Source organism: Callithrix jacchus, chromosome 2, assembly GCF_049354715.1.
Source record: "Callithrix jacchus isolate 240 chromosome 2, calJac240_pri, whole genome shotgun sequence".
Classification (NCBI taxonomy): Eukaryota; Metazoa; Chordata; class Mammalia; order Primates; family Cebidae; genus Callithrix; species Callithrix jacchus.
Window position 1 is genome coordinate 53,210,272 of NC_133503.1, and position 26,625 is coordinate 53,236,896.

The 26,625-nt window shown below is 38.4% G+C and overlaps 2 protein-coding genes across 6 annotated transcripts in view; one reads left to right on the plus strand and one right to left on the minus strand.

Moving 5' to 3' along the window:
• Positions 1–9,446, minus strand: part of FAM114A2 (family with sequence similarity 114 member A2) — a 46,268-nt gene extending 36,822 nt beyond the window's left edge. Inside the window, exons 1-5 of one of the 2 annotated variants that reach the window (XM_008988530.5) lie at positions 9,382–9,446; positions 6,301–6,438; positions 4,785–5,008; positions 4,337–4,436; positions 3,865–3,957 (exon numbers count right to left, since the gene is read on the minus strand). In XM_008988530.5, coding sequence (XP_008986778.1) covers positions 3,865–3,957; positions 4,337–4,436; positions 4,785–4,994 — 403 coding nt within the window. In that variant the 5' untranslated portion in view covers positions 4,995–5,008; positions 6,301–6,438; positions 9,382–9,446. The remainder of the gene's footprint in view (positions 1–3,864; positions 3,958–4,336; positions 4,437–4,784; positions 5,009–6,300; positions 6,439–9,381) is intronic. The other variant, XM_002744422.5, reaches the window with a different exon arrangement.
• A 45-nt stretch (positions 9,447–9,491) lies between these two features.
• Positions 9,492–25,989, plus strand: MFAP3 (microfibril associated protein 3). Of its 4 annotated transcripts, none has more exons than XM_035289181.3 (4): positions 9,492–9,536; positions 16,904–16,961; positions 18,006–18,469; positions 21,443–25,989. In XM_035289181.3, the coding sequence occupies exons 3-4, from the start codon at positions 18,175–18,177 to the stop codon at positions 22,195–22,197; spliced, it is 1,050 nt and encodes a 349-aa protein (XP_035145072.1). In that variant the 5' UTR covers positions 9,492–9,536; positions 16,904–16,961; positions 18,006–18,174; the 3' UTR covers positions 22,198–25,989. The 4 variants fall into 4 exon arrangements, with proteins under 4 accessions (XP_035145072.1, XP_078221899.1, XP_008986797.1 ...); XM_078365773.1 differs by lacking the exon at positions 16,904–16,961 and adding an exon at positions 20,311–20,443; XM_008988549.5 differs by lacking the exon at positions 16,904–16,961 and having other exon boundaries at positions 9,492–9,817.
• The last annotated feature ends 636 nt before the right edge of the window (positions 25,990–26,625 follow it).

Sequence of the window (26,625 nt, forward strand, 5' to 3'; positions counted from 1 at the left end):
ATCTCACACAAGAAAAGAACCATTATACCAAATAATTTAAGTATTATCAAATACTCTGTTATAGAGAGGACTTCCACTTCCAGCCATGGTATTAGATAAGCCCTCCTGTTACAACAACTGAAAAATTGGACAATACATAAGAAGCAACTGTCTTCAGACATAGGACAATGAGCAATACAAGGCTTTGGTTCACACAAGAAAGAAAAACAAAATAAACGTTACAATTGGCTTGGCTTTCTATATAGAGGCCATGACAGTTGGAAGAGAAACCCAAGTGGGGCATGGCAATCAGTATGAGTGGAAGAAATAGAGACTGGAATCTGGGAATGCTAAAGCAATTGGAATTTGCAGGTCAAACACCACAGAGAAGGAAGCCACATGGCTAAAGAGATATGAATCTGCATAGGCATGCCCAAAGACACCTTTAGGTATTTTTGCTTAAATACTACACTGCTCTGGCACTGGGAGACTCCAAAAATCTGTACAAAGAACTACCACAGAGCTGTAAGCTAAACAATCCCCAGAGCTCATGCTAGGCTGAGAGACATTTGACTTCCAACCCACCAAAACAGAGACATTATTAAGCACCTGGGAATTAAGGTGGAGACTTCAGAAGAGTCAAGCCTTAGCAGTAGAGATAAATAGTACTTAGAGTAAAGGCCACGCAGAAAAGATAAATAGTACTTAGAGTAAAGGCCACTCTAGACTCACCCTAAACAAGCTTTAAAAAAAATGCTGTGGCCAGGCATGGCAGCTCGCTCATGCCTGTAATCCCAGCACTTTAAAAGAAGGCCAAGGCAGGAGGATCATTGAGGTCAGCAGTTTGAGACCCGACTAGGCCAGCGTGGCAAAAGCTTACGTCTACTAAAAATACAAAAATTAGCCAGGTGTGATGCATGCTTGTAATCCCAGCTACTCGAGAGGCTGAGGAAGGAGAACAGCTTGAATCCAGGAGGCAGAGGTTGCAGTGAGCTGAGATTGTACCACTACACCCAGACTGGGTGACAGAGTGAGACTCCATCTCTCAAAAAAAAAAAAAACTTAAAAGCATCAATTTAAGTTGCCGATACCTTAACTGCCTACCAACAAAAGGAAACCAGAAGATAGCACCATTTAAAGGAAGACAAAAAAATCCCTAACAGATGATCAATGATTTCCATCAGTAGCCTATGCTTATCTAAAAGTTCCCAAAAGACATATGTTGACTACAAGACACATTCTTGGCAGAGGAATTAACCCCCTTCCTCAGGAACTTTAGTAGATACCAGGGGCTTAGTATCAAAAGGCAGTCCATTTCAATTCTGGAAAGTTCTCCCTGTTAAACTCTTTTATTAAACTAAAACTTAACTCCATATAACTTCCACTGAGTGGTACTAGTTACTAGTTCTCTCTCCATAAACCATAAAAAATAAACTTAAATCCTCTTCTCCATGCCAAGTCTTCTGAGTTATGAAAAGGACCAGTATATTCTCCCAATTTCCCTTCTCCAGATTACCAGATTCAATATCCATAATTCCTTCAACTTTCTAAGACTTTAATTCCAGACATTTCACTATTGTGAAAGAAAATAAAATCTCAGGACCCCAAATTTACTATGCCAAAGGGAAAAGTTAACCAGAAAGCTAAGTTACACAAAAAACTGCCTTTCCTTTTGTTCCTCAGCAGAAAGACAAGACAAAAGGCCTGATGTTTCCACAGGTAGCTACTCCACATTTACTTTATCTCATGTAAACTGCCAATTTGCTGAGCATAAGACAAATACATAATCCTCTGCTCTTTCCCTTTACACGTAAACTGTGGATTCAATGAACACTGATCAAAGATTCAAAAGAAGGCAACCATTTGCCCCTTTTATCTACCCTTCCCTTTTTTTTCTTCCTCTTTCCCCTATAGCCCATTCTTTCTCCTTTAACTATTGAAGTCATCAGACCCTCTTCAAAAAAAGTATGAAAGGCAGATTACTTCCGTGGTTTGTGTTCCTTTTTACCAGGTGCATCCTCAACCTCAGCAAAATAAAACCCTAACTTGATTGAGACCTGTCTCAGATACTTTTTGATTTACATTATCTAGCCCACTCTTTTCAGGATTCACCCAGTTTTTCCACTCCCTTCTTAAAACATGACTCTCTGTGGTAGACATCTTTCAATGCTATGAAGATGTTGCTGTTTACATATGCAAAGCCACTTCTAACACCCTTTTTTCTTCCCTGCTAAACCCATATCCTGATCTTGAGGTTTCCCATAATGCCCAAGATTCACTGTCTCAGCACCTTTTGCTGCTACATCAAGAACACGAGATCCTGTTCTAGGCAATGGCATTCGAGAAGAAACATGCTTGGGACTGCTGGAAAACATTTCCCCTCTTTAAAGAAAGAGGGATGCATGAGGAGAAATGACACTTCCCATCTACTTCATTCCCAACTTTGAGCATGGTTGTTTTAGAACACTATACTTGGAGTTGCATTATCATCGGACAACCATAAAGAAAGTATAAAGAAATCAACAAAGAATACCATAGAGAAGCCAGCCCAGAACCTTGACATCATGGAGCCACTAAACTAACTCTGGAACAGCCTACTTCTAGTCCTTGAGAAAAATACATCCACTTTCATTTACATATTCTGTTACTTGCAGCTAAAATAGTTTAACTAATGCAGGCCTCACTAAGAATGGTGCCTCTGGCCGGGCGCACTGGCTTACGCCTATAAACCCAGCACTTAGGGAGGCCGAGGTGGGTGGATCACGAGGTCAAGAGATCGAGACCATCCTGGTCAACATGGTGAAACCACGTCTCTACTAAAAATACAAAAAATTAGCTGGGCATGGTGGTGCGTGCCTGTAGTCCCAGCTACTCAAGAGGCTGAGGCAAGAGAATTGCTTGAACCCAGAAGGCGGAGGTTGCAGTGAGCCGAGATCGTGCCATTGCACTCCAGTCTGGGTAACAACGGCGAAACTCCATCTCAAAAAAAAAAGAATGGTGCCTCCAATTCACATACATAGCCCTTTGCAGCTATGTTTATATAATGTGACTTGTCTCCTGGCCAAAATTGATCCATGGACATATGACCCAAGTTTAGATCAATCTAATTCTTTCACCTAGGAATTCAGAAGCTGAAATAACTGAGGCCAGGATTCAATATAAAGCTGGAGCTGAGGAAAATAAGCAGCAAAAGTCAGTCAGCTTCAATAAAAAGACTGAGACAGATCAGCAAAAAGAAACAAGACTGAGAGACAATAAAGCCCATAAGAGACAAAGAATGCAAACCAGGCCCTAAAAAGATTCCTATTTTCTAGTCCCAGGCCCTTTTGATTTCTGGTTATAATTCTAGCTTTCATGGTTTGAGAGCAGGTTTCCTGTCTGATTAAGGCAAGCCTCTAGAATTAAACTTAGTCTTCATAAAAATCTAAACACAAGACTACACCCCCAAAGCAATACATTAAAATATTTTTCTTGTTTCACAACAGACTCAGAGAGAATGAACTTGCCCAGCTCCTCCAATAACCCCATTTGATCTGGGGTGCAGATTCAGCTAACTCTTATTGGTCTCTTACTCAATTATGCCAAGCGAAATGCTAAGCAACTTTTATACTGTATATTCATGACCTTATTTGTTAAATATTTATAACAGTCACTTGAGATATAAAACAGCATCCTATTTCAGATGTGGAAAATAAAGTGAAGAGACATATCATAAGTTAAAGGACATAGATGTCTAACTGGGATCTAAAGACTCTAAATCCTCTTTCTCACCACAATCCCATGACACCCTGAGTATCAGATGTCCAATAAATGCCTACTGAAAAATTAGTTCAACTGTTCCATTTCAATTCATAATTCTAGGTCTTTATGTTTCTATATACTGACCTTCTACATACTTGACTTCAGTTGAAATTTCACTGGGACTAGGGATTCCAAGGGAAGTCTCTGCCTTCTCGATGACATTTGAAATACCTTGTCCTGATGAGAAAAATGGTAACTTTTTTTTGCTGTTTGTCACCAAAACTGAAGAAACAAACCAAAAATCAAACCTGAAGATTTTAAAAATCATTTATGACCAGAAGACATGTTATTCTGACAATACATAACTAATCTTGGCACTATCTCCTTTAAAAAAAAATTGATTCATCACCAAAGAATAAGTTTACAGTAATAATTCCTAAACTTAACATTCTAATAAGGAAATGCTGCAAACTCTAGTGGCAGTATAAATCAGCCCATCATTACTAATGCATCTTCAAACTATAAAGTCTGGAAGAAGAATTATTAATAAAGTCATCTGCAACACAGATCTGTATAAAACACACACAAAAAATAACTAAGTGACTGATGATCTTACCTACTGTGGCTACTGTAGCTGAGGCTGAGGAGAGTATGGACTTGCCCCAGCTCCCCCAATAACCCCATCTGGTCTGGGGTACATCTTTGGAAACAGTATCCTAATTTCCCAGTAGAAAGAAAAACAAAAGGCAAGAAAAATTTAAAAATGAGAGGAATATCAGCATGTACAGATAAGATATCTAATTACTAGCCAAAAGCATGAGTGAACAAATACATTATTTAGCTAAAGAAATGTATTGCTTGACTGGCAGACAGTCAGTACCACATAGCAAAAACAATTACTCATAAAGGCTATTATAGAACAGAAATCATTATATTTGAGGTTTGTAACGAGAAAGAAATAAGTGTGATCCTAAATTGGTATTTATGGCAAATTTCTTTTAGCCCCAACATTTTAAATCCTAATGTTTTAATAGATACTCTATTTTGTCTGCAGTCTGTGATACCTGAATAGGGAGAACTTTTGAAGTCTCAAAGTGACTGGAAGGTTTGGTCTCTGGTCTTTTCCGAGTAGAAACCACAGGTTCTGATTTACTCTCTGGCTTGGCACCTTGGTCAACAGACTCAGAATTCTTGGCTGGCTCACAGTTTCCATCTTTAAGGATGGGGGCTGCTTCAGTTAGCAGTGGAGTCTCAATACAATCTTTATCTGACATGATTAGAACATCACCTGGTAAAATGAAAGCCCCCCCCCAAAAAAGAAACATTTATATAGGCTTCTTTGGTATAAAGTATTTGTTTAAACTTTTTAGTTTTAGATTATCATAGATTCACATACAAGTATAAGGAATAATACAGAGATCCTATACACCTTCATCCAGTTTCTCCCAATGGTAAAACTGATACAAATATAATATCACAACCAGGAAACTGATACTGATGCAATCCACTGATCTCATTCAGATTTCACCAGTTTTACACATACTCATTTATATTTAGTTCTATAAAATTTTATCACATGTATAGCTTCATGCAGCTATCACCACAATCAAGATATAGAATAGTTAAATCACAAGGATCCCATGTGCTATCCTTTTTTAGCCATAACCACTTCTCACATTCCTTCCAACCCAAAGCAACTACTGATCTCTCTGATGGACAGGTGTTCTCCATCTCTGTAATTTTGTCATTTTAAGATGTTATATAAAAATATTACCTATTGAGACTGACTTTTTTCACTTAGCACAAGCCCCTCAAGATCCATTTAAGTTGTGTGTATCAATATTCCTTCCTTTTTATTTCTGAATAGTATTCCATAGTATAGATGTATCACAATTTACCCATTACTGAAGGATATCTCTATTGGTTTCCAGTTGGGGGCTATTATAAACAAAACAGCTATGAAAGTTCATGTATAGGTTTTTGTGGGAACATAAGCTTCCATTTCTCTTGGATAAATGACCAAGAGTGCAATTGCTGGGTCATATGGTTAAGCTCATGTTTAGTTTTGAGAAACTGCCATACTCTTTTCCAAACTAGCTATACCATTTTACATTTTCACCAGCAATGTATAAGTGATCAAATTTCTCTGCATTCTTGTCAGCATTTGGCACTGTCACTATTTTTTATTTGAGCCATTCTAATGCTTGTGTGGTGATATCTCATTGTGGCTTTAAGTTGTGTTTCTCTAAGACCTAGTGAGGTTGAACATCTTTTCATGGGTGAATATGCCATCTGTATATCCTCGTCAGTGAAATATCTTTGTATCTTTTGCCCATTTTCTAATGAGGTTTCTTTTTTACTGTTGAATTTTGAACTCTTCATATATTCTAAATTCAAGTCCTCTGTATAGTATGTGATTTGCAAATTGTTTTCCAGTCTGCAGCTTTTAAAAGCAATCTTTTAATTGTCTTCATAAGGCCTGTCACAGGGCAAGTTTTTAATGTTAATGAGATATAATTTATCAATTTTTCCTATTATTGACTGTCCTTTAAAATCATATTAGTTATTAATCATTCATACCTCAATTTTTCCAGGACATTATGAAATTCAAGCCATCAGATAGGATTTATGTCAGGTCAACTTTTGAATACCAATGTTATTCAATTCAATTCCTTCCAGATGCAGAGCTCTTTGGCAATTAAAGCCAAGGTACTATTGCTGTTTCCACAAAGAACAGACATTAGTTTCCAAGAAAATCAAGAATTATCAGAGTAGAAATCAATAGATCACACACTTAGGTACACACACGCCATAGGTATGTACTGATATGTACTAAATGGAGAATTGGACCCAACCCATGCCATCAAAATATTTCTAACGTATTAGAAAAGCATATTAAAACTAAGGTAGACTGGATGCAGCACTGTATTTGAGGTGCTGTATTCAGTACAACACACGAAACGCTGAAACATCCCTGCCTAACCATCCAACACACAAAATCCTGAAAATAACAAAAAGAACTCCATTAGACTCAGGGAATGTAATTCATGAACAAAGTACCTGAAATAAGCTTAGAGCAGTGGTCATAAACTGGGACTCTGAGTGCCATTTCCTGCCTACAGATGTTTTTATTTGGCCTGCACAGTAAACTTTGCAAAAATAAGTTGCCAACATTTAGAAATTATACTTCATATAAAAATACAGGTTTCCAACTTCTCACTTGTAAAATTGAAAGATCTAGCAACACTGGGCCCACATTCAACTTTGTAATCGTGCTTGTGCCAGATAGCTGCTGGGTCCTTTTAGCCCAGGCAGTTGCTCTCCAGCTCTCTACAATCCCCACCCAAATCTACTTCACTTAAATTGTGGTACGTGATTAATCTCTATAGGCATCTGAGTTTGCAACAACCGCCTTAAAAGATGCTTACGAGTTTGACAGACAATGATGCCAATGAGAGGATTCAAGGATATGGAAACAACATATGGACATAGTCAAAGGCCTAATGTCTGACTATGGAATATGGACAGTTACAGTAGGGAGTAGTTACCACAGCAGGGAGAATAACAATGCAGAGGCATGAAGCTAGAAAGGTAGATTAAGACAACACTATGGAGTTTAGAATATATGGGTATAGGCCGGGCGCGGTGGCTCATGCCTGTTATCCAGCACTTTGGGAGGCCAAGGCGGGCATATCATGAGGTCAAGAGATCAAGACCATCCTGGCCAACATGGTGAAAACCCGTCTTTACAAAAAATACAAAAATTAACTAAGCGTGGTGGCATGTGCCTGTAGTCCCAGCTACTTGGGAGGCTGAGGCAGGAGCACCGCTTGAACCCAGGAGGCAGAGGTTGCAGTGAGCCAAGCTTGCACCACGGCACTCCAACCTGGCACCTAGCAACAGAGCAAGACTCTTTCTCTGAAAAAAAAAAAAAAAAAAGAATATATGGGTATATAATATAAACACATTATACATTTCCAAAACACATAGAGAAAAAGTCCAGATACAACTACTCATGCTCTCTCCAGGTTACAACACATCATTATCATGATATATCCTACATATATACTATATATAGTTGATATGTATGGTTGATATATAGTATATATGTAGGATATATCATATACGTATTACATAAATTCATATAATTCCATGAAAGACTAGAAGGACATACTCCTTTTTAAGACAGAGTCTTGCTATGTTGGCCAGATTGATCTTGAACCCTAGGCCTGGCCTCAAGCAATCTTCCCCTGCCTCAGACTCCCAAAGTGCTAAGATTACAGGTGTGAGCCACCATGTCTGGCCAAAAAGAGTCCCTTAACTAAAATATTAAACACTGGTTATCTCTATTCTATTTGTGCCAGATATTTGAGCTAAGCCAGAAGGGAATTTGTTATGATGACTGCTGTTTATATTACCATTACATAAATTCATATAATTCCATGAAAGACTAGAAGGACATACTCCGAAATATATATTTCATATTCCAAAATAATATACCATCTAATAACGATGGCAACATCGTTATTAGAATGACTGCACCATCTCTGTTTTCAACTCATTCATATCTAGGAAAAAAGTTAAACAAAAAAAAAAAAGGAATAAACACCAAGTATGTGGAACTGCACTATGTAGCTTTTGTAAGTTTTCCAGGCATTGTGTAGCAAGTGTGTAGAAATATTTGTGGTTTCCTCTCCGGTTATTTTCCCAATTGGAGAAGAAAGATTCCAATAATTGGAACAATAAAAATAAAAATAAATGGCTGAGCCTTTTTTTTTTTTTTTTTGAGAAGGAGTTTCGCTCTTGTTACCCAGGCTGGAGTGCAATGGCGCGATCTCAGCTCACCGCAACCTCCGCCTCCTGGGTTCAGGCAATTCTCCTGCCTCAGCCTCCTGAGTAGCTGGGATTACAGGCACGCGCCACCATGCCCAGCTAATTTTTTGCATTTTTAGTAGAGACGGGGTTTCACCAAATTGACCAGGATGGTCTCGATCTCTTGACCTCGTGATCCACCCGCCTCGGTCTCCCAAAGTGTTGGGATTACAGGCTTGAGCCACCGCGCCCGGCCCCCATATTTTTAAGAAATAAAAACGTATACGCTTACACACACACACACACTTCCCCCCGACCCGCCCCATTTACCAAAATGGAGAACAGTACAGTTTAGTAGCTAAGAGCACGGGCTCTGGAGTTAACTTTCTCCCTGTCCTGCAGCGATTGCGGGGAAGTCAGGTCAACTGTCTGCTCTCCGTTTCCTCAACTGTCAAATGGGGTTCTGGGTCCCGATAAAGATTCAATAACGCGATATGTGAGGGGCACGTAACTGCCCACAGGTTGACAGCTGCTCTTAGTTGGTGTGGTGGTCCTTATTAATACGGCTGTCTCTAGGTGAGCAAACATGCGCTCTCACTTCTTCACACATCCAAGAACGGGTCCCAAACGAGAGACCTGGTGTAAACGTCCGCTCCCAACAACCAGAATTCCTCAGACAAACGCAGCGCTTCAATCACTAAAGCGCTTTCACAACCCTCGACCCTGCCCGGAGATGTCCGCTGCCCACCGTCAGATCGCCGCCTCCTCCCCATCCCTAGCGACCTCGGCTGCCCGGGTCCAGCACCTGGACATCGCACCCCCCCTGCCTCGTCCCAAGAAGCTCCGCACCTAGCCGTCCGCCACCGCCAGCATAGCCACCACAGCCGACTCGGCGTTTCTACTGCCCCGGAAGTACTCGGTCCGTTCAGAGGCGGGCCCGTCTGTCCGAGAAAACTTCCGGGTTAGGAAGCCGCTGGGGCCGGAAGGAGTTCGACGGTGGTCAGGTAAGTGACGGCTTGGTTGGCGTCCTTAAAAGGGGGCTACTAGGAGCGCCGAGGCTTGAGTGGTAGCCTGTGGCTCGGGGTCGGGAGTGCAAGAGGCGAAGTCTGGCCTGAGTGCGGGAGTTCAGTCATCGAACACTTGCTGAGCGGCAGTTACCTACCAGGCACTGCCCTGGGGTCCAGGGACACATCAGTGAACCAACAGAAGGACCCTGGTCTCAAGCAGCTGACGTTCTAATGAGCAAAGCAGACTATAAACAAGTCAACAATCGGGATTATATAAGGTGGTAGTAAGTGCTGTAAAGAAATTTAGAATGGGTAATATGGAAGTGGGAGAGTAATAAGCCGTATGAAAATCTGGAGTAAAGCATTTCAGGCAGAGAGAATAATGCGTGCAGGGCCATATAGTGGGAACAAACTTAGCAAAGTCAAGGGAAAGACAAAAGACCACTGGCTAGAGCCAAAGGAACAAGATGAGAATGGAGAGAGATAATGCCAGGGACTTGAGCACCAAAACGTGTAAGGTTTACGAACAAGGAGAGAGTTTGATTTTTATTTGGAATCCAGTGGAAAGCTATTGAACATTTTTAAGCAGATGAATGACATGATCTTATTTATGACTTTTAAGATTACTCCTGGGCCCTCATCAGAAACATGCAGCTCTTCTGTTGTCCTTGAGCAGTGAAATTGCGTGAAATCCAGACTGACAGAGCTAGGAAGACATTAAAATCAATCTTATTGTGCAGATTAGAAAAATGGAATCCCAGAGAAGGGAAGGGACTTAGCCTTTTAAGAACTGACGTTTTCCAGCTTTGTTTAATGCCCTTGGAATTATCATCTTAATGTCCAGATAGAGTAATTGTCACTTCTAAAACTCTTCAGATGTTTTCCTTTGCTTTTGACAATGGTTCTCCAAATTTAGGTTCATCAGTATCACCCGGAAGCTTGTTAAAATTCCAAGAAATAAATAACCCGTTTAGATATAAAATGGATCATTTCCTCTGATTTTCTGTCATAATGGAAAATGCATAGAATTTGAGGCTAAAGTATGGAATCTTGAGAAACCACTTATTTTTTAAATGGTGCTGATAATTATAGCAGCAGTTCTCAAACTTTCTGATCTTAGAATTTTTTTATGCTTTTAAAATTTATTAAGAACTTCAGAGTTTTGTTTATATATATATAATAGCTATCAACATTTACTATTTCAGAAAACAACTTTCAAAAAAGTTATTCATTTTAAAATAAACTTATTATATGTTAACAAATAGCATTTCTATAAAGGGTATTTTCCAAAACAAAAAATTATGGAGAATGGCATTGTTTTACATTTTTACAAATCTCTTTAATGTCTAGCTAAATAAAAGACAGCTAGATTTTCATAACTTCTACCTTCATTTTCTTACAATACCAATCATCATGCAACCTCTAGAAAATTGCACCATGTTGTGTGAGAATGCCAAGTGAAAAAGGCATATGTTTAATATTATGTAAATTGTTTTCAAAAAGTCTCAGGGACACCCAGGAGTTCCTGTATGACACTTTGAGAATCACTGAATTACAGTATTGTCATGACAGTAAAAGAAATATGAGTTTGATTTGTAAATCAGTAAACTTATATGCACATTAAAAATGCAGATGCCAGTGGGGTGCAATGGCTCACACCTGTAAGTAATCCTAGCACTTTGGAAGGCTGAAGTGGGTGGATCACAAGGTCAGGAATTCAAAACCAGCCTGGCCAAGATGGTGAAACCCTGTCTCTAAAAAAATTTAAAAATTAACCAGGCTTGGTGGTAGGGGCCTGTAATCCCAGCTACTCGGGAGACTGAAGCAGAGAATTGCTTGAACCCGGGAGGTGGAGGTTGCAGTGAGCCAAGATCGCGCCACTGAACTCCAACCTGGGTGAGAGAACGAGACTCCTCTCAAAAAAAAAACAGATGCCCAGGCATCGCCTGGAGATCCCAATTCAGTAAGTCTGTGGGGCCAAGAAATCTGCATCTTTAACAAGCACCACAGATGAATTTGATATAAATGGTTTAAAAATTTACAGAGTGAGAAAACCAGTCAAATTCTCTAGAGTGTTCTACTAAAACTCAAGAGAGGTGTCTTTCCTTATCTTCACACCTCTTCATCAACAGTTTCCAGAGCCTGAAGCTCTGGAAAGTTAATAAGTTTGCAGCAGACGCCTTTCTGACTACCACGTTGATGAGTGAACTCAAACTTTTGAGCACTTGCCACAGGTAGTGGCCCCATGCTAAGGACAGAAGGTTTTTAGACTCATTCATAAGCTTACAGTCTTTTGAACAGATAACTAACTGCTAAGAGGAAAACTGGTAGGTCTTACAATAGCATACTCTCAATGTGTTAGGGGACTGACAGAGAAAAAAAAACTCATCTGTCAAGAGGGTGGATGTGAAAGGGCTTCCTGAATAAGATGAAATTAAAGTTAAATATTATAAAGAGGGTACAGTTTCCCCCAGAAAGATATTGATGGGAAGGGGCAGAAAGATTTTTAAGCAAAAGGAACAACTAGAACCAGAACCTTAAGGTGAAATGTTACTTAGAGAGAATGGAGAGTAAAACAAGCATAGTTGAAGCTTTGAGCTGTGGCAGGAAAGCTTGGTAGATGGTAGGATTTAAGCAAAGAAAGGAATGATAATGATAATCACCCTCTAGGTGAGGAAACTAAGACCGCTGGAGCACATCACAGCTAATCTGTGAGAGGTACCCCTAGAGACCAGACTTAGTGTTTAAGTCCATTCGTTCCTCCTACAAGCAATTACTGTGCTTAGGTGCACTACTGGGCTCCTCATGCCTTTCTGTTCTGCTACCTGAATCTAATCTTGGAGAATTATAGATGCCAGATTGGAATTTTAAGCTTATCTCATGGGCAGTGAGAAAATTGTAAAATTACCCTGAATTGCTCAGATTTGTGTTTAGGACCAATTCTGAGTGTCATGGTGTTTGGTTAGATCATAGAGGTAAGACTCCAGTTAAGGAGATCCATTCTGCAATTGAAAGGATAGTGTGGTATACAGAAGTGAGATAAAAGGATATGACAGAGGAGAGGGACAGTAGGTCTTATGTGAAAAACGTGTAGGGGGTAGAATAATAACAATAGCATATATTTATAATTTACCCACATTAGTTCATCATATCCTCACAACTACCCTGAGGCAGTTACTGTTAATATTATTGTTATTTAATAGATTTATTTATTTAATAGTTTTCTGTTTGAAAACTAAGGCCTTGCAAGCCTATGGCTTCACCAAGGGGTGGAATCAGACACTTTAACTGTAGAGCCCATTCTCCTAACCACTGAGCCATGACTGTCTTCCTGTTTTGATACTGCAAAACTGGAATAATTGTCTGGCTATTATCCAAGCTATACATATGCTAAACAAGTAGATCTGAGGGTGAGAGGAGTTCTGTTTTAATTAAACTCAGTTTCAAACAGTGAAGGATATTTCAGTCTACAGAGAGAGAAAAAATGGTGTGGGTAGATTATAAATCTAAGCCTGTTTCATTGACATTTTTGTCATTTGCATCCAGTAGCTATTTAGCAAATACCTATGGCAAAAAGGGTTAAGTTGTAGGTATAACTGAAATAATCTGAGTTTAAAGCAAAGCTCCAATAAATACAGATGTTTCTCTGGGTGCCAGAAAATATGTTGAAGTTTCAATTCAGACTGACCAAATGCTAGCTATGAGGTATGTGATGGCTCCAAGATCCTACTAGAAATATAAAGGCTACTTTAATTAGAAACGTTAAGTGGACCTCAAAATAATGATTTCTGTTTGAATATCACTAACATTTTTTATGTTACAGATCCCTATAATAATGCTTGAGTTTAGGCAGAACAACTTTGTGTTTGTTCTTTGCAAAGGATAGGGTAGTGTTAACAATCTGCTCTTCATTTGCTTTTTCTCCTCTTTGCCAATTCAGAATGCTGCTTTGTCAATTTGTGTGCCTGGTATAGGAACTGGTCTGTTTTCCAATTGTGACAGTGCAGGCAGAGAACAGTGGATGAGCTGTAAATGCAGCCTAGAACACATTTGATTATGTAGAATAAAGCACTAATATTCCAATATAATTGGAGGTTTAAAAAAAAAATACCACCTGGGCATCAATGTGTTTCCCTACTTTGCATGTTCCCAGAACTATTTCTGCAAACATCAGTTTCCTCAGCCAACTTAATATTGAGTCACCAGAACGGAAATCAGCCATATTACTTCCTTATTTACTTATGTTGAAATTGGAACAGAATGGAAATATTTCTTCCTTCAGAAGTTGGCAGGAACAGCAAGAAGACAATCTGTTAGGGGTGACAGTTATAGGCTCTTCTCTTTCTCTTTTTAAAATAATATAGACAATATTCAGCATGGTTTCCTGGGGTAAAATCGTCTACATTTCTGATTCTTTATGATCCTAGCCAAGTTTACATTTTATATACCTAAAAGATGAAAAAGGAGTTGGATTAAACTTGAGTATTACCTGTGACATCTTTATTTATGTATTTGTTTTATATGTTATTGCATTTTAGCTTTTGGGGTACATGTGAAGAACATGCAGGATTGTTGCATAGGTACATACATGGCAATGTGGTTTGCTGCCTTCCTCCCCATCACCTATATCTGACATTTTTCCCCATGTTATCCCTCCCCAACTCCTCACCCCCCTCTGTCCCTCTGTCCCTCCCCTAGTTCCCCACATCTTTATTTATTAATGCTGAAGAAAGGTAATATAAAATTTTACCAAGTAACTTCATCCACAAACATAGTGTAGCACTTTTTTAACTGATAACAAGAAGGTGACACTTTGGTTTTCCTTTTTTGAAATCTATTCTTGGGTTTCAAATGTCAGCTGCTGCATTAAGACTAGTAGGCAATATATGTGTGTGTGTGTGTGTATATTTTTTTTCCCAAATACAAATGTATGTGCTCTTGTGTCTCCCATGGCATCTATTATACCTGCCTTAATGACCTCAGCCCATTTAACTGATTTAGTGAACAATTATACATATGAGGATCTATATGTGAGGAAAAATTAAAGAATTGGAAATGAAAGTAAAATAACTGTAGTATAAAGTACCATATGTAAAAAGTATGCAGGCCTAATAGTATAGGAAGTCCCGAACATGTAAGTGAATTGCATTCCTAAAACTTAGAAATTCAGCTTTTCTCCTGACCTCAGGTAATCCGCCCAACCAGCCTGGCAAACATGGTAAAACCCCGTCTCTACTAAAAATACAAAAATTAGCTGGGTGTGGTGGCACAGGCCTGTAATCCCAGCTACTTGAGAGGCTGAGGCAGGAGAATTGCTTGAGCCCAGGAGACAGAGTTTGCAGTGAGCCAAGATCGTGCCACTATACTCCCAGCCTGGCCAACAGAGCAAGACTCTGTCTTAAATTAAAAATAATAATAATAATCTTATCTCCTTTGCATTCACAGCACAATTACATTTCAATCACATTGTCTTAGATACAGTTGGCTGTTTCTGCCCTGTCTTTCAAGCTAGTTTATAAATTCTTGAGGTTCTAGCACAATGTCCTAATTCTCCTCAGCAACTCTTGCACCACCTACTGTACTTCATCTTCCATGATAGGTCCTTGACTTAGCTGTTGTTTTAAAGTCATTAGTCTAGAATGAGCAGAATGGTCATAGGCAATGCAGTAGATGCAGAGTAAGAAGTGCCCAGTATTACCTGGATGTGTAAGGCTATTGTGCAACCTCTTTCTCTTGTGGCACAACATCAGTGTACTGTGTACACAACATCAGGCTACTTCTGCCACCTTTGGCCTAAAAGCAGTTTAAGGGAGTTTATAGTGTTTTCCTAGATCCTGTCTGGTAGGTTTCTGTAAACTTCTAGTAGAGGCAAATGGCTGTCTGTAGAAAACAAGAACTGCAAATCTTGGCCACATGGGCAGTTTGCTTACCACATTCCACGGTGTAAGGAAGAGAATACCTCTGATGAAGACTGCCTGGTAGCCACAGATACTGTTTAATTACTTTTTGTGAACTTAATCGTTTTTCTCCCACCTAACCATTTCCCCATTTATTACATTGTTTGCACGTTCATCTTCACTTTCGTGGTTTTAATTTTGAGTAAAATTTAATAAAGGTGTTTCACGAAAATCAAAAAAAGTAGGAGAACCAGGAAGTAGAATTCTATCAGACACCAAAGCAACATGTATAAGTCTCTCTCTTTCCCCTGTTTCTCTTCCTCTCTTACCACTCTCTCCTTTCCCCATCCTTCTTTTCCTTTCTCACAGCTTCTCCTGGTATGTGACCCAAACCTGACTGCCTCAGCCCCCACTTTCCTTCTTTTCCTCAAATGATCCTGACCCACAAGGGTCTCAATTCCAAGTTCCAAGAACAAAAATTCTATTAGCTTACTCTGCCAATGGATTTCCTTCCTCCTGGGCTCTAGAAGATAGGGCTACAGCTCAAAGAGGGGAGCCGTAGGATAAGTAGATCACAACAAATCTTTTCTACCACAAACTGAGGATACATCACAATGTCACACCATAGTTGGCTTTCAAGCTCAGTTTACAATGCCTGTTTGCTCTATAATATCGCAAAATATTTGCAATGAGAAAAAGGTGTGAAATTTTAAACTTAAGATTAAAATTGCGTAATGGTGTCCCCTTTCCCCCAACCCCCAAGATTTTTAAATGGCTGCATGGTATTCTGAGTGTTTTATAATGTTGTAACTATCAAATGTAAATTTTAGTACAATATCTGAAAGAACCATGAACAATAATAATAACTAGAGCTTATTCAGTGATTACCATTGCCAGGCTCCTTGTTTTATATATATTACCTCATTTGGAATTTGCAGTAATCCTGTGAGAATAGATGCTGTTATTTTTCCCATTTTAAAGATGAGGGAACGGAGGAGGCATTTATGAAAGATGAGGGTACTAAGTAATTTATAAAAGTTGCAAGGCTGGTTAGAGTCAGAGACTGTATTTGGATCCTATACTCTGCTACCCTGCTTTTATTAGAAATGTTCAATTATGTTGATCCAGAGTAATCTAAATCTAGAATTGATGTGAGTGATTATATCTCTCTTGTTGGAAGTTGTTCAAATAGCCTGGAGCACCATTCTGCAGGTCAGTTGTAGAGGAAATGAGGAACTGTATTAGTGGCCCTTAGATGCAGTACATGAACCCAGTACCTCAGAAGCACCCAGGGAGCCAATTAAAAGTCATAAATTCCAAGGTGCAAACAGAGTTTCTTACTCACTCGTTCTGGGGTGGGACCTGGGAATCTATGTTTTTAAAAAAACTGTCCTGGCAATTGTGATATTCAATCTGGTTTGGCAACTCTGGATTTGGTGATCTTTTATTCCTACCATTATCCTCTAGGACAGGATGGTAAATGAAGATGTCAGTGGTTGGGAGTTGGAAGAATGCCTTTAATTAGGTAAATGTCATTTCCAAAACTAATTATCTTGGGACTTTACAAGACATAAAGCTAGGTATTTCATCCCATATTTTATAGAAATAAAAGTTGAAATTTGTCTTTGCAAGTCGGTAGCTTAAAGGGGGAATCAAATTACCAGGAAGGTGATCATAAATACATAGACTGTTAAACTGGGTTGTTATTTTGCCTTTTATTCATGATATTTTGCTTTTCTTTTAAATTTGTGTAACAATCTGTCCCTGTAATTTTATATTTACATTTTTACTAACTAGACACTTAAGCTGTCAACTCCTCCCGTAGCTAGTTTACAGAGTTTGAGCTAGAAATTTGGTATTCTTACAAACTATTAAATACACTGTACTTTGTCTCTTGGTATTAGAGAAACTATTAAAGGAAAATTCTGTTGTCTAACATTCTTGCCCATGAGGGAGGTTCCATAGCTTTAGAAGTCAGTAACTATGTATATGCAATAAGTCCAGTTTTCTTTCCAATATTAAAGAAAAAGCCTCAAGTGTCCCTGCTTTATTTATAACTAACATATCTTTATACTTGAATTACTCAAATTTTGAGCTCCATGGTTATGAGTATGATATGCCAGTTGATTTACATTATTTATATAACAACAGATAGTAATGGTGCAGGTTGAAATAAAAGATCATTAAGATAAATATTTTAGCCTTCATTGGCTCCCTGTTGCATAAAATTTGTCAGAATGAACTAGAATTATAGCATTTCAGAACTGGAAGTGTCCTTAGAGATTATCTCATCCAGTCTCTCATTTGACAGATGAGGAAACAGAAGCCCAGAGAGAATGTTACTTGCCAAGGTCATATAGCTAGTTAGTAGCAAAACTAGGACCAAAATCTAGGTCTGCTATTTCCCAATTCATCTTTGTGAGATATTTAGATACTATTCTCTAATTACTCCCCAATGTCAGCACCAATTATTTTAATTCATTTCACATCTATTCATTTCTGGAACATAGAGAGTTTCATCCCATTATGAGTCTCTGTTGGTTAACCTTTATATCTGGCTTTCTTTTAGGTTGTTCTCCACTCACATCTTTTAATCTCGAAGACTAGAAAATATAACTGGATCTACCATTTGTTTGAAAAATTTCTCCACCAAGCAATAAATTACCCACTGTGCTCTTGTTGTAGTGTAAAAGTTTTTGAGTTCTCCAAATCTAAACAAGATTTTCTTCCATTTTCTCATGAAGCTACATTTTTGCTTATTCACTTTAGTGGCAAGCATTATTGTGCCAGCTGCTTTCGTTTTGGAAGATGTGGACTTTAACCAAATGGTTTCACTGGAAGCAAATCATAGTTCTTACAATGCATCCTTTCCCTCAAGCTTTGAACTCTCAGCAAGTTCACACTCAGATGATGATGTCATCATAGCCAAAGAGGGAACTAGTGTTTCAATTGAGTGTCTTCTCACGGCCAGTCACTATGAAGATGTTCATTGGCACAATTCAAAAGGAGAGCAACTGGATGGCCGAGGCAGAGGTAACTGTGTTAGGGTGTAATTAATTAAGATTATTCATTTTCTGTTTACCGTCTTCTTATTTTTTAACACTTAAACAAGAAGTATCAAAGATGAGGTGCCAAGGTGAATAGTCTAAAACATTTGAAAGGTCTATAGTGTTATACCTATCAGAAAAAGCAAATATTATACTTATTTAACCAGAAGAACAAAAAAAATATCATCATGAGTTTAAAAGATGTTCACATGATGACAATGAGCTATTTTCTCTCCTGATGAGTTGAAATTTTTCTTTGCAAGTCGGTGGCTTTCCTTCTTCATTGAAGGTAGAGTAAATCAGGGCTGCTGCATATAGCTGTACAGGTGGTGCACTACACAACTCTAGGAGCACCCTTCACCTCAGCTACTATGTCAGTAGTACAGTGTGGTAGCCCTGTGTGAATACATCAAGAAAGGTTTTAGCTAGACTTAAGAAAATTTGTTTAAATGAAAAAAGTTTTACTCTGAAATGAGTTACTATAAATTTTAGAGGAAATCCAGGACATTTTTGAAAATGAGTATCAATCTGTGCATAAAACTTTGATGTCGGGTCTCAGAGAATTAGAAAGGAACTGTGGAACTTGTAAGCCCTGCTAACTCACTTTTTTCCATTCTATACCTTAATTTCTTGAAAAGAGGAATTTTTTTTTTTTCGTTTTTTAAAATCACATAAACATAGTGATAATGTGTGCAAGGTCTACTTTTTGACAGATTTTTATTTAACTTTGCTATTCATAGATCTGTCTTAATCCAGACTATTTCCCTAACCAGTGTTCTGTTATAAAGATCTTTTTGATGAGTACTTGAGTTATAATGGACCTCAAAAAGAAAACACCATGAAATAATCACCAAAGGGATGAAGATTAAATTCTCAGATCCCACAAGCTACACTTTCAGAAATTTTTGTGTTAGGAAGATAGTGTAGCCTTTTGAAATTTAAAGGGATTTTGGTTATTCATATTAGGGTGGAAAATACAAAAGAAGATATCCTTCAGACATATGCAGTAAATATTTTAATCTTCTATAGACCGAGTGACTAATCACCAAGAGATTGAAGAGTTTGAATTGTTATAAAGAGCAGAGTATTTTTAATCAGCGTATTTAAAATACAGAACTATTGAATTAGACTATCTAGAGTGATACCTGGAATGTGTACTTTGAACGTGATTTGGGGTTCCATATTTGGACCCACTGAACCAGACTCTCATCTTCTCTGGGCTCTATGACATCCTGACAAAACACCTCTGAGATTTAAATTATTCATTCAGTGTTATCACTGTAAACTGACTGTATAAATAAAGCCTTAGGTTAAGACAAGACCAGCCAAGTGGAATGGCAGTTTTATTTTTCTGTTTTGCCTTTACTTTGAAAACCGGTAGCATCTATCATTGATGCTTTCAGCAGCAGCTCTGGAAAATTGTATTAAATTTTATGAATCTCAAGTGAGAGGAGTTTAAAGAGCATGTCATTCTAGTATAAGGTTCATAAATCTTGAGCTATTATCAGCAAGTGAGCTGGAGAGTTTATATTGTGGTTGTAGTGCAATGGTTGATGAATGGAGTCTTAGCAGTTCATCATACCTTGAATTCAAATGGTGTCCTTTTCATAGGAATGAAACATGAATTTCATTCATTTTTTCATAGAACAGAAGCTTATGGAATAATTGCTATATTCACAACTACATGTTTTCCTCCTCGTTTTCTATTAGTGAAGTGATAGCTCTTAAATATATTAATAGCTGTAGGACTGAGATAGGTTTTGATGATTATAAAAATGGACAAAATCCAGAGTGCTTACTAATTTATGTGCCATTAAAATAATCCAGAACCAGAGAATCTTGAGGATGAAAGAGATTTTGAAGATTGGGCACTCAAGTAATGCTTAACAGGCAGTCAGCTAACCTCCTCTGGGACACCACCTCTAGTGAATGCATTTAGGAATGCATCCTTACACTGCAGGTTAGTCCATCCATCCCATCTTTGAATGCCTTTCATAGTTAAAGCAGAGTGCTTTGGGAATGTATTGCAGAAGTAAGAATTATGTAGGCAGAACCAAGTTATTGAAGCATGTTGAATCAAGATGGGTAGCCAATATGCTTTACTTTTCTTACCCTTATATAGTTCTGTATACATGTTCCCTGAATGAAAATACCTTCACATGTGGAAGAGAGGCAGTATGTTTTAGGTTGAAAATAGAAAGAAGCATAGGCATCTTAAGGGCAGCTTTATTCTTTTTGCCAAGCTTTTCATTTACCCTGACTTGTGAGATGTACTTTTGGCTTGTGCTTCAGTTACTCTTGCCGGAAAATCAAGATATCACCATCAACGAATGTTTCTTAACAACAAAAAAAAACTGATACGTGCAAGGCATGCCAGATTAGGCAGCTAATTGAACAAATGCAATAAATTGCCAGGTTTTTTTTAAATATTTTTTTCTTGTTATATAAGTTCACTATGGAAAGTAAGCAAACACAGTTAAAAGAAAATAAAAATTACTCATAAAAATTTTGAATACCATTATTTTAAACCACTGTTTTGTATTTCACATACCCTCATAGTATATGAAAATGTATTGGTCGCAATTGTGATGTAGACACACACATACGTATAAACTGTAAACCTGTTTATGATTAGTCATTTAGCATTATGTAGACATACCTGTTTCACAGAAAGGCTTTTTAAGTCTAGCAGTGAAAAGAAAGCTATGTCAATTATTAGTGTCATGAAGGAAGATCTTGATTTTCTTTTAAGTTCCAAGCTAATTAAATTCTGACTCTGGGCATGACAATCTGCTTTTTTTTTTTTTTTTTTTAACATGATTTAAACAAACAGTAGAATCTAACATCAGTTGAGTTAAAGTTCTTGATGAAGAAGTGGAATATTGATAAGTCAGCTGGCATAGTTAGTAATAATCTTCTTTGTGCTGTAATTTTTTTTTCATTCCTGTTCGATTAACAGGTGGAAAGTGGTTGGTTTCTGATAACTTCCTAAACATCACCAATGTAGCCTTTGATGACCGTGGGCTCTATACCTGTTTCGTCACCTCTCCAATTCGTGCCTCCTACTCTGTCACCCTACGTGTTATCTTCACCTCGGGAGACATGAGTGTCTATTACATGATTGTTTGCCTGATTGCCTTTACAATCACACTCATCTTAAATGTCACACGGCTGTGCATGATGAGCAGCCATCTTCGCAAGACTGAGAAGGCCATCAATGAGTTCTTTAGAACTGAAGGGGCTGAGAAACTTCAGAAGGCTTTTGAGATTGCAAAACGCATCCCCATCATTACCTCGGCCAAAACTCTGGAGCTCGCCAAAGTCACACAATTTAAGACCATGGAATTCGCTCGTTATATTGAAGAACTGGCAAGAAGTGTCCCTCTTCCACCTCTCATTCTAAACTGTCGAGCCTTTGTTGAGGAGATGTTTGAGGCTGTGCGAGTGGATGACCCTGATGACCTGGGCGAAAGAATTAAAGAGAGACCTGCCTTGAATGCTCAGGGTGGCATCTATGTCATTAACCCAGAGATAGGACGGAGTAATTCACCAGGAGGAGATTCAGATGATGGCTCTCTGAATGAACAAGGCCAGGAGATAGCAGTTCAGGTTTCTGTTCACCTTCAGTCAGAAACCAAAAGTATTGATACAGAGTCTCAAGGCAGCAGTCATTTCAGTCCGCCTGATGATATAGGTTCTGCAGAATCTAACTAACTACAAAGATGGGGCATATGAAAACTGTCAGCTGTAACCTACAGTCTGCTGTAACCCAGTACCTACAAAATCAGCTCTCAGAAAAGGAACCTGTTTCTTAGAAGTAACATTTTTGCCAAAAGATGACTGGAGTTTTCCCTTTGTTGATATTAAGCACATCAGAACATGAATTGCCATAATCTTCCTTAAAAGGCAGCATTTTTTCCTATTTGATACTTTTCAGGCATTTTCCTTAGAGCTTGATTAAATTATGCATGCTAAGATTTAAAGGAGCCCCAGATAAACATGATGGGAAAAGCACTGAACTAAGAGTCCCATGGTTTCTCTTCTGGTCACAGTTCTTCCATTACTTAGATCTGATACTTATCTTGGGACTTCAGTTTTACCGTCAGTAAGATGAGGGATTAGGTGAGATCTGAAATTGTTTCCAGCTCTATAGCTTCTTAACCCAACACCTTTAAATTACCAGAATTTTCAATCTTCACTTATCTCTAAGTAAACCTTTCCCCAGCCTTTTACTCCCTTCTTTTGGAAAGGATAAAGCAAAGATCTAGATTTCCACACCAATGTCATAATGCGCAGAGGTTTTGAAAAACATCTGGGTGTTTTTCAGATGTTTTGCCATGTGGAGCATATAATGATGTGTGCAAGGTTGAATCTTTTCAGTGTAGCTCATGTCTGCATGGTCATACAGATATCAGGGAGCTAACTGCTCACTTGTAAACTGCTTTCCATGAGCAAATTGGTCCTTCTTGGGGGTGTATCATGTTTTTTTTAACTTACCAAGACATCATTGTAGTTCATTGAGGTTGGCAGGGGTTCCCCAACTGATTTTCCAAAGTGAGCAGTTTGTTTCTAAGGAGTAACATCTTTGATGCTTTTAGAACAAGAACAGTGTCAATTCATTTGTATTCTGGCAAATCATGGATTTTGATATTTCTGTTTATAGAATATCTCAGGCTTTCCCTTTTTAAAAGTATTGGACTCTACAAATGGGTTCTATATTTGGGATCTCATCCTAGGAGAAAACTCAGAACTGTATTCCTCTTAAGACCTCTATCAAACCTCCTGCCCTCTGTGGTCTTAAATATGGTGCTATAGGTTACATGCCTCTTTATCTTCTTTGTTTGGTTTATGTTTTGTTGTTGAGGTTTTTATTTTTGTTTACTTTAGAGACATAATTCTGAGCTATGGCTGCTTTTGTAGCCTTTCCAAGAAGCACTAACCTGAAATAAGATTGGATAATTGTGAGGGTGCATTACTATGTTAAAATAAGCACACAATGTATCTAGACATCAAGAGGAAGAAAAAAGATGGATGATGCCACCTGGTTCAACCGTATATAATAAACAGTTAAGATAGCATTTCTTGCCTGGCTGAGATCTGATATAATGGAATTGTAAATACTCTTCAGAAGAATTTATTCAATTACAGAAAGCATGGTGCCATATAATTTTAAGAACTTGGCAGTGGAGCTCCATTTGGGGCTTCACATTTCTTCATTGTCCTGATTATTGAAGAATTACTTCAGCTAGAGGCTCCTGAGGGACATGTTCAGAGGAGTTTTTATCAGGATTTTAATTTAAGGTTTCAAACAGAGGAAGACAGAAAATTCAAAGTGTGACCAGATAAAACTCCATGCCTCCCTTTGTCCAGGCTTATCAGAAGTAATACATCTGCTCTGAATAGCATGAATGAATCAATGTGCAGTTTTATCAGATGGCATCATGGATAAAGATGATAATGCTGCCTTTTGTGTGTCTCAGGCTGTTTCCATGGAAACCTCTAGAGCCAAATAAAAGCTAACCAATCATCTAGCCAAAGCTTGCCTTGGCTCATAGACTGGTATTTCTTTAAGGAAACTTGTTTTCATATATTTGCCTATGAGAGCAAAGGCTCTTGGACATATCCTAGATTATGGAACACATTTTCCCTTCCCACAATGTTTCTCTTGAAAAATTAAATTTTTTTTCTGTCCACCCAGGCTGGAGTGCAGTGGCAAGATCATAGCTCACTGTAGCCTCCAACTCTTGGGGTCTAGCAATCCTGCTTCAGCCCCAGGCAGCTAGTCCTACAGATGTGCACCACCTTTCCTAGCTAAATGTTTCTATTTTTTTGTAGAGATGGGGCAGGGCGGGGGAAGGGAGGTCTCACTTTGTTGCCCAGGCTGACCTTGAACTTCAGGCTTCAAATGATCCTCCTGCCTCACCTGCCAAAGTGTTGGAATTACAGGCATGAGCCACTGCTCCTGGCCAAAAAATATTTTTTTAATCCCTTGTCTGGGGTCAGTACTCTAAACATCCCTCAGATTTCAGATAGTGCTTTCAACCCTATCCTAATGTGGCAGATTTGCAGTAATCTCTTAGAATGTAGCTCATCAAATTAGAGAATGGTTTTACCCCACATGTTCTCATAGGAGACATTTGGAACCCTAACACAGATATGTTTAATAATCAAAGTCCTAAGAAACAGAACTTTGGAAAAATAGAGAAAATGTTTTTAAAATCTGTAAGTTTGCACAAAACTGTACTAGTAACTAAATGCAGGCTACTCCATTGTATCCTGCTTATTTTAGAAACATAGGATAGCCTAATTTGGTGGCCCAGAGTAACGGGTTTACTTTGAATGTACTAGCTTATGGTGCCATTGATGAGGAATTAAAGTAGGTCAAAATTTAATTGGAGTTGATATTACTTTGTAAAGCTAGTTTTCAAGAGGAAGAAAACCACACTAATATTTATACTGTATCTAATCAAATATTCTTCATATATAATTAAGTCTCGTGTTATCTCTTTGTAAAATCCTTAACCTTTTGAACTTCAACTACAGTCTAAAAGTCTTTCGATAGTAACTGTAGTATAATTATCTTTTCATCTCACTGGATTTTATAGTTAGTGAAAAATGCCTTTAAAATATATTTTAAATAGTTCTGTCATCTCATTTGTAAATTTCGTTCATGTATTGTGATATAGCGAACCTTAATGTCCTTATGAAATGGTAGCTTTGTGAAATACATTCACCAAATATCAACATTTGAACATCTTTATGATTCCTTACCAGCTGAAGCTAGATACCAGTTGAGCTGATGCTCCACTTGAGTTTATAGGCTGTTTGATAACTGCCTGTCCTCCAAATTGTGTGTGTGTGTATATATATATATATGTACATATGTTATAATGGTTGAATTCTTGAGTCAGGGCCAGCACACATTTATATTTTCTACCAATTACCTTGATACAAATATCTTGGAAATAGCTGACCTGGAATGAACATGAGAAGACTCCTGGCTTCTTTTTTGCCTCACTTAACAAATACTTTAAGGTCAAAGCAGTATCTCTGCATGGCTGTCCTTGCTCCTCCAGACCCATGAGCCTATTGGTATAGTCCGCTTCACCCTCTGCATGTAGCTTCACCCTAGATCTGACTTTTGTCTCTTGGGTCCCATGTGACACAGGAGCACTGCATGCTTGTTTTCTAGAGCCCAGCCAGTCATGGGTGCTAGCCTCATCTCCACACACCAGCAGTTAGAACCCAAGTGTATTGTATTAATATTTCCTGAGTACCAGTAAGAGAATGCATTCTTTTCTCATCCAGGCCAGGAACATTGAAAATGCTCAGCCTTACATAGAAACTCCTAGATTCTCATTAACACATTTCACAAAAATAAATAAGTATTTCATATAATTCAGATGATGTTTAAATGGTCAGCATTTTAATAAATACTTGCATTATAATTTTGTCTGTTTTTTAAAGTCATACTTTAATATAATTTATTAAATTTTCAATGGAGTATATAGTCTATTTGAAATTTTCTATAAAGTATATTTCATTTGTATGTTTGATGAAATTTGTATGTTTGAAAATTTGATGGTAATGATTTTTTTTTTTTTTTTTTTTTGAGACAGAGTTTCATTCTTGTTGCCCAAGCTGGAGTGCAGTGGTGCAGTCTTGGCTCCTACAACCTCTGCCTCCCGGGTTCAAGCAATTCTCCTGCCTCAGCCTCCTGAGTAGCTGAGATTACAGGCATGCACCACCATAGCCAGCTAATTTTTTGTATTTTTAGTAGAAATGGGGTTTCACCATGTTAGCCAGACTGGTCTCAAACTCTTGACCTCAGGTATCCACCCCCTCGGGCTCCCAAAGTGCTGAGATTACAGGCATGAGCCACCACACCCAGCCAATGTTAATTATTTTAAATGGGTAACTTTTTGGGGGGAAGGGCAGTCTCACTTTGTCACCCAGGCTAGAGTATGGTGGCGTGATCATGGCTTGCTGCAGTCACAACCTGGGCTCAGCAATTCTGCCTCAGCCTCCTGAGTGCACACTACGCATCTGGCTAATTACGGGTGCATGCTAACACATCTGGCTAATTTGTGTGTGTGTGTGTGTGTGTGTGTGTAGAGATGGGTCTTGTGTTGCTCAGGCTGT